Source organism: Ostrinia nubilalis, chromosome 18, assembly GCF_963855985.1.
Source record: "Ostrinia nubilalis chromosome 18, ilOstNubi1.1, whole genome shotgun sequence".
Classification (NCBI taxonomy): Eukaryota; Metazoa; Arthropoda; class Insecta; order Lepidoptera; family Crambidae; genus Ostrinia; species Ostrinia nubilalis.
Window position 1 is genome coordinate 5,902,353 of NC_087105.1, and position 19,299 is coordinate 5,921,651.

Genomic DNA, 19,299 nt, shown 5'->3' on the forward strand with positions numbered 1-19,299 from the left:
TGAAAATTTCTTGTGTATTTCCAATGCAGTTGCGCAACTGAGTAGTCACTAGGGGAAGTAGCCGGGAGTGCGGCGCCGCGCGCGGGACGCCTACGCTTACATTACACTTAAAAAATTCAATTCATGTGAGTCAACTTTTTTATTTTCATACTGTGTTCTATAATAGTAATTTATATTTAAGATCATATATAATTTTTGCAATGTTAATACATTTTACATAACAAACATCTTCATAGTGTACATACATACATACTGATGCGCCGGTGGTCGCGCTCGAGTGCCGGGCGCCGCCGCCGGCCGCTCTACAAGTGATGATAGAAAAAATTAATCGCTACAGTAATATCATACAAATTAATGACTATTCCCTTACAAATTATCATATCTACTTTTAGCATTGTTCTACTCCAATATGATCAAAGAAACGCTTCAGTTAGCCGAGCTGTACGCGTGCCACAGAATAGTCTCCAGTTCGCTCCGACCGATTGCCCAATAGTGTCCCACTCCCGCCGCTATGTATAAAAATCACACTGCTATAAATTTATAATAAATAAATGCCTATTTACACTATGTAACTATACAAAATGATAGTACGACAAAATTACATTGTTGAATCGAGCGTCTAATTTTAAATAAAAATTTCATACAACGATCTACGGACGGACCCGCGCGGCGGACGGCCCCGGGCCCGATTTCTAAACAAATTACATCTTCAAATTCCCTATTAATTTTTGTACAATCATATTCAGCCGAAAGCTGGGTGCCCGATTAATACAATTATCGGTGATCCGAAATGCGTTACAATCGATCATGCATCAATAATACATACAACTTTTAACTTATTTAAACAATTTAACATTATTAAAAAACCCTAAAGTAAACTAGTGACCTATGTAAACGTATATAAAATACTAGTACAATAATGACAGTGCATTCGGGACGCGGACATTTCGACAGCACTAAAGTAATTTGTAAATCGACACGAGGCCGAACCTCGCGGCCCGGCGCTCGCGAGCGAACCGAATCCACCGACAGCCCGAGCTCACACCCGAACGAACGAATCATCAGAGGTATAAAAAATTAATAACGTCATTAACAAAAGTGTAATCGAATAGAAAATATCAATACATAACTGGAAATAAAACGGATCGCAGTATTCTATGTGTGGCTTGGGGGCGGCATCACTTGGCCGGCGCCGCGCCCGCGCCGCGCTTGTGGCTGATCTCCAGCTCGCCCAGCCGCTTCCACAGCTCGTCGCGCTCCTTCTCGCGCTTCTTCTCTCTGCGGGGGAACACGACAAATCAAATCAAATAAAAAAAAACTTAGAAAGTGGTATAGTTCTTGCAACTCACGAAGGCGAGTGAGTATTACCACAGAATAATAATAAGTACTACGTACAGAAGTTTTACTTCGCGAAGGTATTTAAAAAAATGTATGCTCAATGTCATTAACAATATGGTGTAATTTAGCTTGTCTCAAGAGTCAAGCAAGTTTGTCAGAAGTTTTGTTGACAAACGTCAGTGATCGGTACTGCGCCGAAGCTATAGGGCTGACTTCGGTAAAATGATGTGACGTGAGTTGCCAATCTGCAGAAAATGGCGGAGGAAATACATGATTTAGCATGAATTATCATGAATAATATTAACTACTTATTTACCTCTCAGTGTCTTGAGGCAACTTAAAAAAGTACATTCTGTGTTTTTATTATTATTTAGGCAGTTAAATACTGCACAGTATTTAGTACACCATTTTCTTTATTTTTTTTCCATCATACACAAGAATACGCGTGCGTGAGTCAATGTTCGCTCGTATGTGAGGCCTTGTCGAATAGTACTCTTGTAGGGGGCAATCGTGCGTGTTTTGTTTTCGATGTAAACTCGCGGAGATGAACAGGCCTGTAGGCCTAAGATGCGCGTATCGACAATGACATGATATGATAAGACAATTTTCGATCACGTAGATAATTTTATCATTTTCCCTAACATGGGACCATCGATAGAAAAGTCTATCGACCGCTATCGCGTGATAACCGAATTGTTGCCATATTAAGAAAAAATTGCGTTATTATGTTGGCCAACCTTGAAATATTTTAGCTCATTCGTTCAATCTCGTTCATTTCTGCTACTAATTCGGCTAAAAACACATATCTTAGAGCAGTGAGAACGTCATTAAAAAAAAGTTATGTCAATTTTGTTGACATTACATGACTGCTTGATTGTATTTGTTTGTGTTTTTAAAATTGTATTTTTATGTTTCCAGTCTTATTTTTAATATTTCTAAAGTACGGAAAATATCAAACGAAGAGATAACCAAGTTAAAGAAAAACAATGAAGAATTCCTAATCATACCGATAGTATTAAAGAATGAAGTCTTCAAAATTAACAGAATAACCGAACTCCACTACGTACCCCATAATGCGAGGTTTACAGTAATTATTCAACTTACATGAAGCAGTCAGAAAGTTTATTGAGATTTGAGAAATAAAGTTACACTCATAATTAGCAAAGTAAGTACCTAAAGTCTAAAATATTAGCTATACTCCGCAGATCTTGATTTTCATAAGTAACAGCACCGGAGAAAAGGAAAAATATCTTTATTCCTACAAATAAGCTTTCACCTTCTTTCCTATATTTATTTCACATAGTTCTTTCACCGTGTAATAATACTGTGATCAATATTTTGTATGTAAACTTAAAATACAAATAGGATTAAGTAAATGTTTCTATTTATGAACTGTTTATGTAATTGTAATATTTATAATTGTGTTTAATTAATATTCTTTCTTTTTTCAGACAGTGGATGAAGAAGTGTGGGATTATGAGTGATTATTTCATTCTAAAGCAGACATAATCAAGTCTTGCTCACTATCATGAAAATTTACAATAACAATCAGCAAGAAAAACTTCAAGGGTACTGGCTAGGCTAACCAATTCATGGAATTCTGTTTGTATTTGAAATTATAAATAGCTATTGTAAAACAAAAGTTTTCCAAATAAAGATTTTGTAAATAATGGTTGAATTATTTTGAAATTACACTGCAATAATGAATTTATTGCCTGCGTCCAGCGCCTTTCTGCTACCATTATGATGTCGTCGGTCCACCTTGTGGGTGGACGTCCCACGCTGCGTATTCCGGTACCCGGCCTCCACCCCAGAACCTTGCTGCCCCATCGGGCAACATGGAAAGCATTGGGGGAGGCCTAAGTTCAGCAGTGGACGTCCTATGGCTGAGATGATGATGAATTTATTATAATGGAATAAATTGTACAAGATTATCATCCTGTCACATTAAAGCCCTTAAAAAAGACCACATGGAGGAATTAGATTGATAGTAATGTGGAATGTATGAATGGTATCACCATCAAGTTATAAAATTAGTAAAATTCATTTATTCTCATTGTTATTATAGCAAGTTTGATTACACATCCCACCCAATGCTAATTTCTGACAATGACCTTGCCACTGTTTGATGTAGACACAAGAAGCTCGGTCACCACATTCCGCCCCATTTTCAATAATTTTACAAGATTATGTACAGATGACAGTAGGTCCTTAAATCAAGCTAAACACTGTGGGGTATCTCACGACATTTGCAACTTAATATGTATTGTCTGATGTACTGTTGACTGCCTACCTAAGTAGGTAAGTAATGGTTATTTTACAAGGTAGGTAATGTAATAATTAATATGTGGGTGGGACTGTGGGAGCACTAAGATTTTGCAGCTAGCGATTATAAACTGTCGCAAGATTCGCCTCACACTGATAAACTCTTGAACTAGAACTCAATCTCCACCTAGAAGTAAAAGTATCACAAAGGTGCTAGATTCCTTTCTTTGAATTTTACTAGCCTCAAATTAGTCGTAAAATGTCATTTACCATTATAAATGATAAATAAATAGAGTTAAAGTAGCTTGCAAAAAAGTTAATCTCCTATCGTCTTGCTATCGTGGGCAAGGATCGAGGACGATAAAAACACCACATCCTATCCTATCGTGATGTCAAAATATGATATAGTTAGCGCTTCATGTTAGGGCTTGCCAGGTTTATCACAAAAAAAAAAACAAATCTATCACTATCACATTTTGACAGATGACATGATAATTTTCGGGGTGCCATGTTAGCGCCGGTAGATAAAACGATATAGTGACGTCAAAATCGATATAACGCCGCGATATCAGTTTATCACGGCGCGCATCTTAGCCCTGCTGGTATTACTTGTGTGTGTACGTGGCACATACGTGACATAACGATAGTGTAATGTCTATCAAAACTTGTTTTTTTGAAAAACGAACAGTAGCGAGCCACTCGCCTTCGTAAATTACAACAACTATAACAACAAGATATCAAAATTACAAACAGGTTCAACACCTTCTTCTGCCACTAGCGTAGAAATATTTACATTATAGCATTATACATGTTTAACAAGGGACGTTTTATGCGCATGAGTAATTTTTTGTGACAGTATTAGGTATTTTCTGCATGCTCATTGCTCTGAAAACGTTTTGTTATTGTTTTAATAAAAACTCATAAAACTCATTTATTTTTGCAAATAGGCTTTTAAAAAGCACTTTTACACGTCCCAGTATTAACCCTACCACTGCTTCGGGACAATAAATGGGCCAGTGTTTTTTTTACCTCATCATCATTCATCAGACATTATTTGATTTTATGTAGCACAGAAAATCTTTTACGTTAGCTTAAACGCGTGATATGGATTTTTTATGCGCAGAGGATTTTTTTTGTGACAGTATACTTATTATCTTCATGCTCATTGCCCTGATAGCGTTTTGTTTTTGTTTTTTTGGCACAGAAACTATTTTTATCAGTACTTATGTTCTTTCAGAATTGATTTGTGAACACTACAACACATGACAACATACCATTGAATATGGTAAAAAACGATAAAGTAGTAACTTTGTAAGTCTTGTAACCTTTTTATTATGAGTGGGAACGCAAAATTTCGAAAGTGAAAATATGTTGTTTTGTGTTCTGACAATAAACATAATGTTAATTTTTAACGACTGACAAAGAATTTCTATTATAAGAGGTCGGTTGTTATCTTTTTCCTTCCTTAGTAAATAACTCCTCCATTCTAGTGTTTAGTTTAGAGACTTGACTCAACTCAGTGGTCCTCTTTGTAAGTAGGTATAGTAGTCATTGCAATATTGCAAATTCAAACAAGTATCTGTAATGCTTCAAATAAACTATCAATAGGGTGGGTGTGTAAATCGTGATGTCGCCATTGCCTCAGACAGATGATTATATCAGTCTATAAGAATCAAACTAGCAACTAATGTGAAGCATATGGGTTGTTATTTTCACACAATTGCAGGTGTGGTGTACCTAGATTTACTTAGACAATATCTTTTCGTCCAAAATACTTCAATGCCTTTTAAAGTCTTTCTTTAATCAGTTTCATATGGCTCCGAATCGTGAACACTCACTATAGGCCTCATAAAAAGCTCAAAGGGTTATGCTCGGTGTACGAGATCGAATCAGAAATGAGGAGACGATCCGTAAACGAACTAAATTCGTTGACATAGCCCAACGGATTAGGAAGCTAAAGTGGCGATGGGTACGCAGAACTGACGGCCGATGGGGCAGCAAGGTTCTGGAGTTTTGTGTTTTCCGGTAAGTACCAGAAAACGCAGCGTAGGTGGGACGTCTACAGATGGACCGACGTCATGTCAAAGAGCGATGGGGAAGTCATTGAGGGAGGCCTATGTTCAGCAGTGGACATCCTGTGGCTAAAATTATGATGATGATGATTAAGAAAAAGTAGTCTACTCACTTCTGCCGTTCTGCTTTATAGCTAGCAGTGAGCTCATCGAATAGTTTCGAGTTCATCTCCATGAATGTTTTCAGGACATTATACACGAGCGCGATGATGGTCTGGTTCCAGTGCTCCTTGCTGATTCGGTACAGAGCCGGGAACATTATCGGCATTATAACGTGGTTGTTTTCTTCCATCAAAGACATTATGTATTCGTTGTTCCAAAAGTACAATGCTCTTTCTGCCACCTGTAATAGAAAAAACATGTCATCATCTAATAATTTATCATAAAGTAACATGCAACCCATCAACACATTTAATTACTGAATTAAAGTTTGCTGTTAATGAATGTGGCTGAATTAATTAGCTGCTTCTTCCAAACACTGGCAATTGGGTACAATGAAATGTGTATAAATTCTTAGTAGAAGAAAATTTTTATAGATACAGTTTTTTGTTACAGATATTAAAGTCTTACCTGAAAATGCGGACTGGAGACACATTTAGCTATTTGTCTGAATAAAGGTTCCTGGATTTTGGCGAACTGCGCAGGCTCAATCACGTCCAGTATCTCTTCAATCTCGCCCAGGAACATCACCTGGAATTCAAATTAATTTATGGTTACTTACTATTTTATACCGAGTAATGTATGTAAAACGTAGAAGTGACGTCAGTTTAGATTTACAAACATTAAATCAATTTATTTTCGTTTATTAATAGTTTTCTAAACTGTGCCATAAAAATGGTAACCCTGTCTGTACTAAATGTACATGTTACGGTTAATGTGATAAATTGAAAATTATTAATAATAACCGGTTATTATGAATAATTACCGACAGTCGCGGTAAAAGTGATAAATTAATCACATTTAACAGTGATTATTTAATAATTCAACCTTAGTACTAACAAATTTCATAAAAGAGAACAACATCTTGTGTACGTGCTCGTGTACAGCCAAACTTTTGAACGTTTTGATATCATAATATTAATATAATTTGGCACAATGAGTTTGGAATGTTTCTTGCATATTATTACTTTTCCATGATGCCTATAACATAATGTTTTGATTTAAAGTGAAAAATAGGTTAAGGTGCGGCGGGGGTGGCCCTTGGGCCACCCCTAAGCCGCCTATTTAGTTTTATACACACATAAATGACCTCATATTAATCACATTTACCAAATCATGCGGTAATTATTCATAATAACCGGCGATTATTCATAATTTTCACATTTATCACTTTGACCGTAACATACACATTGATTTGGGAGCGAAACGAAATAACGATTTATGGGAATCAGAATGCTATTCACTTCGACATGGGTATTTGCAGACACAATAGATGATCAATGACTTCCTAACGCCGACGGTTATCGCGGTAATCTCTAATATCCTGTCTAGACACCTCTGTGGTCTGAGAATTAACTCCCGACCTACAGGGTGGTTTAATTCTCAATTATTCGTAGTAGGCAAATTCCTTCATGGTGATTCCCATTTCAAGGTTTAAACTCACCAAAAACAATCAGTCCCGTCTTCCAAGTTAGAAATATTATCCAATAAGAATCAAGTTAAGATATTGTATGTATGTACCAAGTCATATACGCCTACCAGCTTAAAAAGTCAAGGTTGGATCAGCCCATACGATGGAAGATTAGAGAGAACCGAGGACTAAATAAATTAATGTCGGTGTCGTATCATATTGTTATGGTGTTAATGAGCTCTAACGCCCGCGGAAGGCTATCGATGTGAGAGCAGGACAACGCTATATGAACATTGAAAGAAGAGATGGATGTCATAACAAAACTACGATACAGATTCGCCAGGATTGAGTGCGCTTCTGTATGACAACTCATTAGTGCGCACGCGCTATACTAAAAGGCCAGGGGGTTAGTTCAGGACAACGCTGTCCGAATATAGCAGAGACCCGTGAAAGAGAAATATTTGTAACGCGCTTGTGTATATTTAGATTGCGCTCTTCTATAAATTACAGACAATCCTCGTCACAGAGTGGTTCGTTATGAAATGTCAATGGTAAAAAACAAAAAGGTAGTCATTGATTGTCAATGCTAGTCCGAGTTTATTTTTAAAGAGAACTAATTGGGATTTTTTTTATATTTTATTGGTTAATGTTGTCAACTGCCCAATGATTGATGCACACCGAAAGTATTGCTACTGCTTCTAGTATTGTCGTGAAATAAGTTCCATTCACTGCTGGACAAAGGCCTCCTCCTCACCAATTTTGACAACGACCGGTCCTGTGCTACCCGCATCCAAGTGTTTCCCGCGTCCTTCACTGGCTCGTTGGTCCACCGAGTAGCAAGCCGGTCACTAGTCACCATCGAGAACTATTCTGCCCCAACGGCTATCAGTTCTAAGAGCTATGTGCCCCGCCCACATCCATTAAGTTAGGAAATCATTAATTTTGGCAATTTTTAGTTCACAAAAGCAAAATTAAAAAGTGTTCGTTCGTTCGTTTACTGCTGGACAAAGGCCTCCTCCAAGGTTTTCCACAATGAACGGTCCTGCGTTGCCCGCATCCAGGCTCTTCCCGCAACCTTTACCAGATCGTTGGTCCACCTGTAGGAGGCCTGCCCAAAAAAAGTGTATCCCACCTCAGTAGGCCCAGCTGCGCGTGGTACAGCGACAGGCACTTCACCTTGTGCAGCGGCAACAGGACCTTCAGGAACTGCGGTGCTCGCTCTACTGACCGTGATGTCGAGCTAAGGTCTTACCTCTTTCTGTGAACACGTCTTGGGCCAGAACTTGAGTAGGCCGGCTGAGCGTGGAACAGCGGCAACCTTCACCAGGAACTGTCGCGCTTGTTCTAGTGACCGTGATGTCGAGCTAAGGTCTCACCTCTTTCTGTGAACACGTCTTGGGCCAGAACTTGAGCAGGCCGCGCACCACGGGCTCGGTGAGCGTGGCGTCCTTCTCCAGGAACTGCACCACGCAGTAGGCCAGCTGCGCGTGGTACAGCGACAGGCACTTCACCTTGTGCAGCGGCAGCAGGACCTTCACCAGGAACTGTTTGTGCTCGCTCTTCAGTGGCAGAGCGAAGCCGTTTATTATACTGGAATTTTAAAATCCGTGTGAAATGGGGGCATCACAAGTTTTACAATCGATATGTTACGGCTAAAGATAGGTGTGAACATAAACTTAAGATTAGCCGGCTAAACTTAAGTTTATCTTCGACGAGGTGTTAATGTTAGTTTCTTCTATCTTTAGCCGGCTAAACTTAAGTGTAACCGCAGGCCCTTGGCTAAAAATGTAGAAGGAAATGGAACAGGAAACAATGTAATAATGTTTACTATTTTGACTCGAAAACTTTATTAAAAAATAATCACTTTCATTACACGTAGGCACTTGAAATTTGGAAGGGACGTAGCTTAGGTACCGTAGAGGTGCACTAAGAAAGGAATTTCCGAAATTCCCACGGCAACGGGAATTAGCGCGAAAATCCTTTTGTATGAAAAATCTAAACCGCTTAAGTTAGACGCTTGAAATTTGGCATGCCGGTACATTAGTAAACTTAAAGCTTAGTTACAACAGGATATTGCAAAAATCCCACGGGAACGGGAGTTAGCGGGAAAAAACATTTGTATGAAAATATCTAAACCGCGTAAGATAGATGAAGGGGGTAAAACGGGATCCACGCGTACGAAGTCGCGGGCGGCCGCTAGTCGAATACATTTTTAGCCGTTTCGTTTTGGCTAATGTGCACATTAGCCGGCTAAAGATGGAATAACACGACGCAAACTAACATGTTATCGAACTTTAGCTGCTTCTCGAAGATAAACTTAAGTTTAGCCGGCTAATCTTAAGTTTATGTTCACAACTATCTTTAGCCGTAACAGATATAAGATTTTCTTTCGCGTTCCATGACAATTAAAATAGATAATATTACGGGTTTAACGTGACATTTGCACTAGGGTAGCCGAAGATGTCCGCTGTAGCCCGCTCGGACGGACGACACCGCAAGCTAGCTACCATCAGTCTGTTTGGAACTACGGCTGTAGCAACACAGCAGAAACGTCAACCTGTATGTACTCATGTACTACATAATAAATAAATGTCGCGTTGAGACTCTTAATTCGTTGTAATCTCATAACAACGAATCAGTATGTACGTGCCAAAAGAAACTGTCAGTAGTATGATAAAAAACATTAAAGTTACTAATGCCCGTTTTCACCATCAATTCCAAATTTTTAAGTGACCCCTATGAAAACAAAATGCCTGTTATGTGGTACCATAGGGGTCACTTAAAAATTAGGGATTGATGGTGAAAACCGGCATTACTGTTATATTATACTTTGCAATCAAAGACGAGTTATCAGATGCATAGGGAGTACCAATGTTATTCGACTTTATTTATTAGTAAATTGACAGTTTTATTTCCACTGGCGCGGGCCAGTACCTATATAATATTTGTTGCAAAGCCGTGCCTATTACAATTACATAAGATCCCAGTGGTTTCAGTGTTTAGCTTAACGTACCGATGTCTGTAGTACATTATAGTTCACGCCCTATTGTTTGACTATTGTGTCTTGTTTGTGGACAGTGAATGGGATAATATATTGATACTTTACATTTACATGCAAATTAGCTTTTTAATCTACAGAACTGCTTGAAGACACGTGTAGACGGGACGTAAGTCGCGATTCATCAACGGTTCACGATCCAATTAAATAAATTCGAAGTAATAGAAGAAGTTACAATTCAGCTTAGTATCGCCCTCCAGTACAAAACTGGAGACAATTCACGTAAGTTTCATTGCTTGTTTTATTCCAGAATTTTGGTATCTGATATGGGATTCATCCGTATGCCCGCATCTGTTGAAATTGTAGTACAGAACAATACCACTAGACTAGTATCGTAAATAAAATAATATTTAATATGTATTTCCTTATATCATAGTGACGGACGGCCGTGACTCAAAAAAATCCATGATTGTGAGAGAAGCTAATTAGCCAAGTTTAAAATACTGCTCAAGAATTTGATTACCTAATAACCTTTACTTGTCATAAAATCTAACACCAATACATATTGCCACCTAATTAAACATAGTTCTATAGTGTCTTATCTTAGATACACACTCATAAAAGATATCTATAGGTAGATAACGTCCATTCTATAACTATTGCCAGTATTGCAGTGCTACTTGAAAATGAATACCGAAAGATTATATTGGACGAACGACAATCGATGGGTAATTCGATGTATTTTAATATGTTTAAAACAACAATCAAGCAGTTTAAAAATATGAATGTGAAGAAACATACCTTCCCAATATTTCTAACAGCTCCCCTACGCCGTTAAAATGTTCAGTTTCATAAACGAATCGCAAAAATATGTTGTTGATCTGTTTCCGTATAAAAGCACGCAGCCCCAAGAATTTTCCATAGATACGGTGAAGAACCGTCTTCAAGAAATCACGTTCTCGTGGGTCTTCCGAATCGAACAAATCTAGAAGCTGTTGAAAACATATTCAAATTAGGTCACAATACAAGACTTACACGATAATATTAATAAATATTTGAATGTCCTACTTTAAATGATAGACCTACATGCCAATCACAACAGTTTAATTCTACTAGTTAGTGTCGATAGCCGCAATATCATGTCAACCGCAAGCGCAACAGGCTTGATTACCCTGGCGACAGCACTTGCACTTATTGGTACTACATACGTAGTATCTACATACACAGTTTGCGGTCATTCTGATCTGGTAAATTCATGGTAAATAAAACTGATAAGCAATTACCTGCAATACAAATTTCTGGTCAATGACCTTCTTGCCGATAGTGGGCTGAAAATCGGTAGACTCCAGAAAACGTAAGAAAAACTCGTAGACTAGTTGGAGATGTGGCCACGAGGCCTCCAGAGTCGGGTCGTCTTCCTCAGGATCGAAATCAGGATTTTCGCTCGGGGGTAGAGTGCGGAATAGGTTGGCCGATATCTACGAAAATCCAGAATGCTTATGTAAGGGAAAAATTTAATCAACTGTAAAAAATCGTAACTTTCACTAAAAGACTTCTACATGTATTCTGCAACTACGTTTTGTCTAGAAAGGACATCGGAATTTACTGGAATGACCAATTTATACTTGGTTCATACAAATATACGAAAAGTATTGTGTATTTTATTTATAAGGTTAATGGGTGAGGGCATTATCTTAAATGGATACTAATAATGATAATAAACCTACGACTAAATGTGACGACACAGTATGCTACCAATTGCTGCGAATTCACATGGTGTAATATTAATATTATAAAAATCTTTGCTACTTATGACCTAATTATTCTCCATAAAATGTTTGAAAAGCATTAGCCATATCTCTTGGTGGTGAGGTGTTGTTTACCAACAATAATCTCGGTAGCATCAAGACAACAAAGACCTTGATTGTGTGTATTAAATAATTGACTATAAGCAAGTTACTACCTATTAATAGGCCTTGAAGTCCCGCGACAGCGACTCCAAAAGGCTTTTTAAACTTTCATTCAAAGCCAGTGAATATTTTTTAAAGAGATAAGAAATATTTAGAACAAAGGGTTCTGTGCAGACTAGTCCGACTAGTACCGTTATAGACTACGACATCTGTTTTAAGCTCATCATGCAAACATTTCCCCTTTGAGATATTCAAACACAACCACTAGCAAAAAGTCCAGCAGTCGTAAACGAATTGTGCGATTTGAAATGCTTTAAAAATATGTTGTCTTAATCGAATAATTTTAGGCCGCCGTCATATCCTCTAATCACAATAAAAACCACAACATCGTATAGGTACACTTTAAGATATGAACTAATATTATGTATGTAGTGTGATGGAAAATACTAAGAGCACTGCAGCCTCAGATCCAGAAGTAATAATGTATGAGGTATTGATGGAATATCCAGAAATTATGTGTTTGATAGATCTTTTATGATTGATTTACCATTTTTATTATCTCTGGGTAGACAGGTTCAGTAAGCACCCCACGCCCACCAGTAATGTACTCTACAAGCTCGTTCAGCGTGGCACGTTTAATCTCCTTCCCCTTCAAATCAGCGACAGGATCCATGAAGTCAAATGCTACACAGCATTGTCGTAGTTTACGAATAAATAGCTCCTCCTGTTCACTGCTGGCTACATCTGGAAGAAGAATATTTTTTATTGTAAAAATACATTTATTTATTTACATTGCAACAATGGAAGTTCAGCATGTGATTCTAAAATTATTTGGCAATGCTTTACAACAGCGCGACGGCGTGCGGCGAAATTCATTTGTTGGTGTTGCATTCTGTTGTGCAGCATCAATTAGAACTTACAGCTGAATCTCTTTTTGGAGCTTGATTGATATGAGTTGATTATTTTAATTATACTAATGATCGCAAGTAATATGTAAAATACTTATTTTTTTGTCTAAGAAGAATTAGAATACTCTAAAAACTAGTGCTTCTCTTTATTGTATGTCTTAACTGAGCCACCCACAAGCAATTTAGTATAATGCCAAAAAAAATTCAAATGTTTGTATGTAGTTTTGTTGATGCATGCATCAGTGGAATAGATTTTAATACTAATAGTTTATGGTCTAAATGGGTGTATATGATGTTAAATAGTTTAAAAATATAATTTTTGTTCTGTAGTAAAAGTTTCGTGTTTAGTTTGATGTCATGTAGCATAACAAATTTATTTATTTATTGGGCTATCAACATGATATACAGTATTAAACACAACAAAAAAATGAAGCCAAAGGTAATTAATTAATATTTTAACTATTTGTAATAGGAAATTTTAATAAATCATACAACTTTTAACATCTAAATAAGTCTGCCTTGTTGTTGTTTGTTGTGTTTTTGGTTTCAGGAAAATCATGCAAATAACATTAATTTATGTAGAATAAAGGATTATGCATAGAATCTACAGCAATATTTTTTATAGTTGGACTCATAATGTTTGATTGTAACATAATTATTTAAAAAAAATGTTTAGATGACCCAAAGTAGTAAGCCTGGTCACTAAAAATAGAAAACTTTTTATTTCGTTTTTTTTTCTGAAATTTAAACTTTGTATTGATCTATTGACTTTAGTCAATTTACATCCTGATTCTGTTTATATACCTGAAAATAATGTTCAGTGCTATATCACAAAAAAAAGGTATTTAAGTATGTTTATATCCATTGTCTAGTACCCATAGTACAAGCTTTGCTTAGTTTGGGGTTAGCGACGCAGTGTAAAATGTCCAAGAATATTTATTTATTATTTATCTAGAAATCATACTGTAGAAATGGAGCAGAACCCTCTGCATTAAAGTATCTTACACCCTGGGTGGTAAAGAAGTATAATAAAGTAGTAGGCTTGTGGCCTTTACAATAATTATTTTGTTGTGTGTGTTACTATATTTCATGTTAATAAATAAATAATTAATTAATCTATTTCAGAATTTATAAGGTAAATAAGAATTTGTTTGTTATTAAAAAAACTTGGTGAAACCAATTTTGTTCTAAGTTATTCATTGTCATCTTTTTAGTAATAACATCTAGTATTGATCTAAAAAAGTTACTTCAGTTCCATCATCGGACCAGAAATGACGTTGCATTGTTATTCAATTACTTGATATTCAAAATTTTCGATCAGTAGTAAATAAGGAAGTAGTTCCAAATGAAAATTTTTATTTACACCAAAGCAGCACAGGTCAGAATTTACATTAAATTCTTGTAAATGAAATAAAAACTTCAAAAAAATTGCTGGAATTGGGGGCTACAAATTAGTTGAATAACAACTATGTACCATGTTAGAAAAACATCAGCAAAACCAACCTATCATCATATCATTTTAACATAGTAGTCACTAACTTTAATGTGAAAAAATAAAAAAGCAGTGATTGATTTATGGATACATTGGTATCAATCAAAATTGCTATTATTAGCTTTATACAATTTGTAAACTTTATGTAAAAGTTGTTAAGTTTTTACTCAATCAAGAAATTAAGGTTTTACTTATGATTAATCTTTAGACAGTAAGCCCCAGACTCTGGAGCAATGGAAAGAATTGGATTATAACTAGGTCAGGGTCAACGAAGAAATAATGCATGCAAATTAATCATATTTTACATCTAACCTACCTTTATCATAAGAATGTGTAAACAAGTAAGGACCTGTATAGGCACATTTATTTTTATATTGAATAGGTTTTTATGAAATATAACAATAGAAAGTTAACTTTTTGTGTGCATTTCAATTAAAATTCATATATTTCTGTCAACTAGTATTTCACTTCAATGTTCTACTTCCCTATTTATACGTGTTTACGTATGTTAGCTGATATTCAAGTACTATGAATAATAGTCCAGTTATTGGATAAACATTTTCTAACTACAAATTGGTCAGATTAGTCCACCACCATGTAACTACTGCACTGTACTACAAATTTGGCATTGGGGCCAAAGTGGATAATAATAATAGTTGTAAATATCAAATTGTTATAATCAAAGGTTCATTGAACTAATGACTGAATGGTGTGTATGGCAACAAACAGAGTGAAGATGAGTGAGGAGTGAGGGGTGAGGGGGACGCAGCACGTACCCTTGAGCAGCGGCAGCGCCTGCAGCTCCACGTCCTGCGTGTTGCGGTATCGGGAGGAGCCTTGCGACTTCTTAGTCTTTTTCTTCAGCGACCGCTTGGCGAAAGGATCAATCCTGTCCACAAACGTTCCCGAAGACATTTTGGCGATAAAAAAGTGTCCAAAGTGACAAAACGTCGATAGTGATCAATGCGTAACTTGTTTTGGTTCGGGCAGAGTCATGATCCGGCCCAGTCCACGAGACGAACGCGCACTTCCCGTAAGGTCGTAGCACAATATTAGAGCCTAAACAAACATTCCTTCGTCACACATGACGGTAATGGAGTGGTCACACTCAGGCCATTCTACACATAAGATTCCACAACAGTTACGTAATTTTAAAACGTCTATATCACTAAAATGACACAATAACAAAAAGAAATAATTCGATTCACAAATCTGACTTTATTTTCTGAGGCGTGTCACGAATAGCAGAAGGTAGAAGTCACATATACATACAAGCCTCGTGTAATATCAGCCGGTCAGTCAATGACAATATATTTCTTTTACAATAATCGTTCAAGATTATTGAAGATTTGCTAATTACAACACTTGAAATGGCGATACAAAACGGTTTATGTACTGAAATGTCGTGATCGAAATCTGTAGCGATGATGACACGGAGCAAAATTTAACATCAAAAATCTATCACCGTATTCTCGCCATCGCTCACCATCCGTTTCGACACTTCAACAGAACGCATTTTAACGCTACGCACAAGAGTATTTTGAGATGATGCACTTTCACAGGAATAATTATATGTTTCCACGACTTTTTTCACTACGGGAAACGATCAATTTACAAAATTAAAACTAAAAGATTATCATCACTGGTTTGCTGCGAAAACGCTACACTCGTAGAAAAGTACCTAAATCTGAAAATAGATGGAGATAGAAAATGTTCAGTTGGCCAGTTTGGATACTCTTTATTACAAAAAGTGTTTTTTACGTAGAAATATTTATATCAATACAAACGATTTTTTAAAATATTGATTTTAGTGAATTATTTCAAAAGATAATGACCCTTGGGGATCTTTTTAGCTAAAAAAGTAATTATGACTAACAACTTCTTCCGATGGCGTATAGTTGCGTTCATAAAAAAATATTTTTTGTAGTCTATGGAAGAGATACCAAGTTTATGCTTTTTTCATATCACAGATAACGTTATTTATCTGGCGTTATACATCCGCCTTTGAGTGTAAATTCATTTCATTCCCTTTCTTACAAACAAGCGACATTATACAAGCGAGAGAGGAAATAAGTTAAAAATAAACTAAGTAACCATTATTACTACTTCTTCGGCCTAGTGGTATGGTAGCCCACCTGTTTTAGATGCAAAGGCCCCGGATTCGATTCCCAGTGGAGTAACATTTTCTGCTCGTTTTGGTTGATATTGATCTAAATCCATTTGGCTAGTTACCACCATCTTACCTAAGTCTGTCGCCTTAACTATAGCAATGATAAAATGTTTACCCTACATTTATTCAAGTGCCTCTTTCTTTAGTTGAAAGAGTTGATTGATAGCAACTGGTTGTTGATTACATGAAATCATCATTATTACTGACAGGGCCATTGTAAAAAACTAAGACTAAACTTGAGCCGTGAAACAAGCTGATATTTATTAAGAATACAGCGTGTTTTGCTGTCCACACATTCCATTTGTGCAATATAGTCCATAGTATTTACATACAGGAAAATATTTTGAATATACAGGGTGTCCCGTAATGTAACGTCAAGCCGGAACTGGATGTTGAGGCAAGTTGTGCTGGTTATCAGAAAAATATTAAAAAAAATCTATGTGGCATATTTTCAAAATAATAGACATTTAAAAAAAATCTAAAAATTCTACTCCAGGTGACGGTCCTTTTACTCGTGTTGCCACAAATCTTCACTTTTTCCAAATTTTTTTTTTGTTATGTAACCCTGAATAATGCTTCTCTAAATTGTTATCAAAATTACAAAACCAGCTGCTCCAGCTTGAATGAAAAAAATACATTATTCCCAAAAAAAATATCAAAATAAAAATTTTGCCTAGTTTAAACTGACTGTACTGAAAAAAAATTGTACTACGCGAGTGTGGCAAGTGACGTCATAATTTGGCGCATTTAGTAAGGATTCCAAAATGGTATAACACTTTGTAAAATCTTGCTGTAATTGTTGACAATTTTTGTTTATTGGAAATGGAAATAATCCCGTTTTTAACTTTATCTACCTTGGTTAAAAATATTATTCTAATGTGCCCAAAATTCAAGTTTCTGGCTTAAGTGAGGTGGAGAAGCCATTTTAAAAGGTATGAGCGGGACGGAGAGGGTCATCTTGCCAAGCAGGGATGTTATGGATATCCGTAACCGTAACCGAAACTATCGGATATCCGAAATAAAAAAATATCCATAACCGTAACCGAAACTGATTCAAAAGTTACGGATAGTTTCGGATAAAGGCGGAGTCTAAGGGTACAATTCCAAACTGCAAAACTCTATGAAATCTGCAGTATACACGCCGCAGCTGCAATGCCGCGCTGCCGATTTCATAGTTTTGCAGTAATTGCGGTTGCAGTTTGCGGTCTGCGGCCCGTCTTGGAATTGTACCTTAAATCTTAATATTTGTTACCAACTTGTCTGGCATTCGCTGGCACCATCTAATATGCCAGCCTGTTTTACCTTTATCATACATAGGTGTCGTCTTAGTTGGTACATAAAGTAGCTATGTGGGTCACGCTCACGCAGCATCTTGCTATTTGTATTATACCTACATTTTTGAAATTCTAATAATTCCGTAACCGAAATTATCGGAAATTTTCGGATAATCTGAAATGATTTCATATCCGTGACCGTAACCGAAACCGGTATAATATTATTCTAATATCCGTAACCGTATCCATAACCGAAACTTCATATCCTTATTATCCCTGTTACCAAGTACAAGTGCAGGCAGAGCAGGTAGTAAAGGCGCGCGCGCACGGGTGACTTTTGTCACAGTTAGAGATGGGTAGTGGGTTAAAACCCATTTCACCCGATTGGGTTAAAACTGGGTGATTTGGGTAAAAACCCGGTTTTTACCCATTATCACCCATTCTGGTGGGTGAAAACAAAAATAGCGTTTTTTTAAAGTGAGATGTGGTATTTGTTGCTAAGGGGGCGTTCTAGTGTTACGTAATGCAATCTGGGGGGAGAGGAGGTCTTGAAAAACGTTACAATGCGTTACAGTGGCGGAAGGGCGGTTCGATTTCAAGTTTTTAAGCAGAAGTACTTTGTAGTTGGTGTTGTTATTTGTAACTTTATACCGTAATGTCATCAAAGAGAGAGTTTGGCATCTTTGGCACCCCCCTCCATGTCCTTGCCATGATCACAAATTATTGTGTTCCTACTAAATTTCTTCTAAATCGGTTCAACGATTCTTGAAATAACACCATTTTATAAAATAATTGGTCACATCATCATAACGTAATCAATTTTACGATTTGGCCACGATATAAATGCATATTAGTGTTAAATTTGACTTATTACTTATTAATCAATAAACTTAAATGAGAAAAATTCAATAAAAATAAAGAAAAGATACCAATTGAAATAATTATAAAATTATTTGTTTTCACCCGGTGTAAACACCCACGGGTGGAATGAAACGGGTTTTTATTGGGTTTTTACCCTCATGTGGGTTTTTACCCGGGTGGAAACCCATCTCTAGTCACAGTATGTCGGTTACGGATATCCATAACATCCCTGCTTGGCAAGATGATTAGATGACCCTCTCCGTCCCGCTCATACCTTTTAAAATGGCTTCTCCACCTCACTTAAGCCAGAAACTTGAATTTTGGGCACGTTAGAATAATAATTTTTAACCAAGGTAGATAAAGTTAAAAACGGGACTATTTCCAAAAAAACAAAAATTGTCGACAATTACAGCAAAAATTTACCAAGTGTTATACCATTTT

General features: G+C 36.7%; 1 protein-coding gene and 1 long non-coding RNA gene across 2 annotated transcripts; one reads left to right on the top strand and one right to left on the bottom strand.

Moving 5' to 3' along the window:
* Positions 1 to 120: 120 nt before the first annotated feature.
* LOC135080600 (serine/threonine-protein phosphatase 2A 56 kDa regulatory subunit epsilon isoform-like) lies at positions 121 to 16,393 on the bottom strand. The gene is made up of 8 exons (XM_063975275.1): positions 15,330 to 16,393; positions 12,701 to 12,897; positions 11,527 to 11,721; positions 11,045 to 11,235; positions 8,622 to 8,835; positions 6,246 to 6,365; positions 5,789 to 6,018; positions 121 to 1,278 (listed from the first exon to the last, which is right to left on the bottom strand). Exons 1-8 carry the CDS (start codon positions 15,466 to 15,468, stop codon positions 1,179 to 1,181), a joined length of 1,386 nt encoding a protein of 461 aa, XP_063831345.1. The 5' UTR covers positions 15,469 to 16,393; the 3' UTR covers positions 121 to 1,178.
* LOC135080601 (uncharacterized) lies at positions 1,920 to 3,008 on the top strand. Its single transcript, XR_010259041.1, has 2 exons — positions 1,920 to 2,503; positions 2,790 to 3,008. It is a non-coding gene; the product is annotated as an uncharacterized LOC135080601 (long non-coding RNA).
* Positions 16,394 to 19,299: the final 2,906 nt, after the last annotated feature.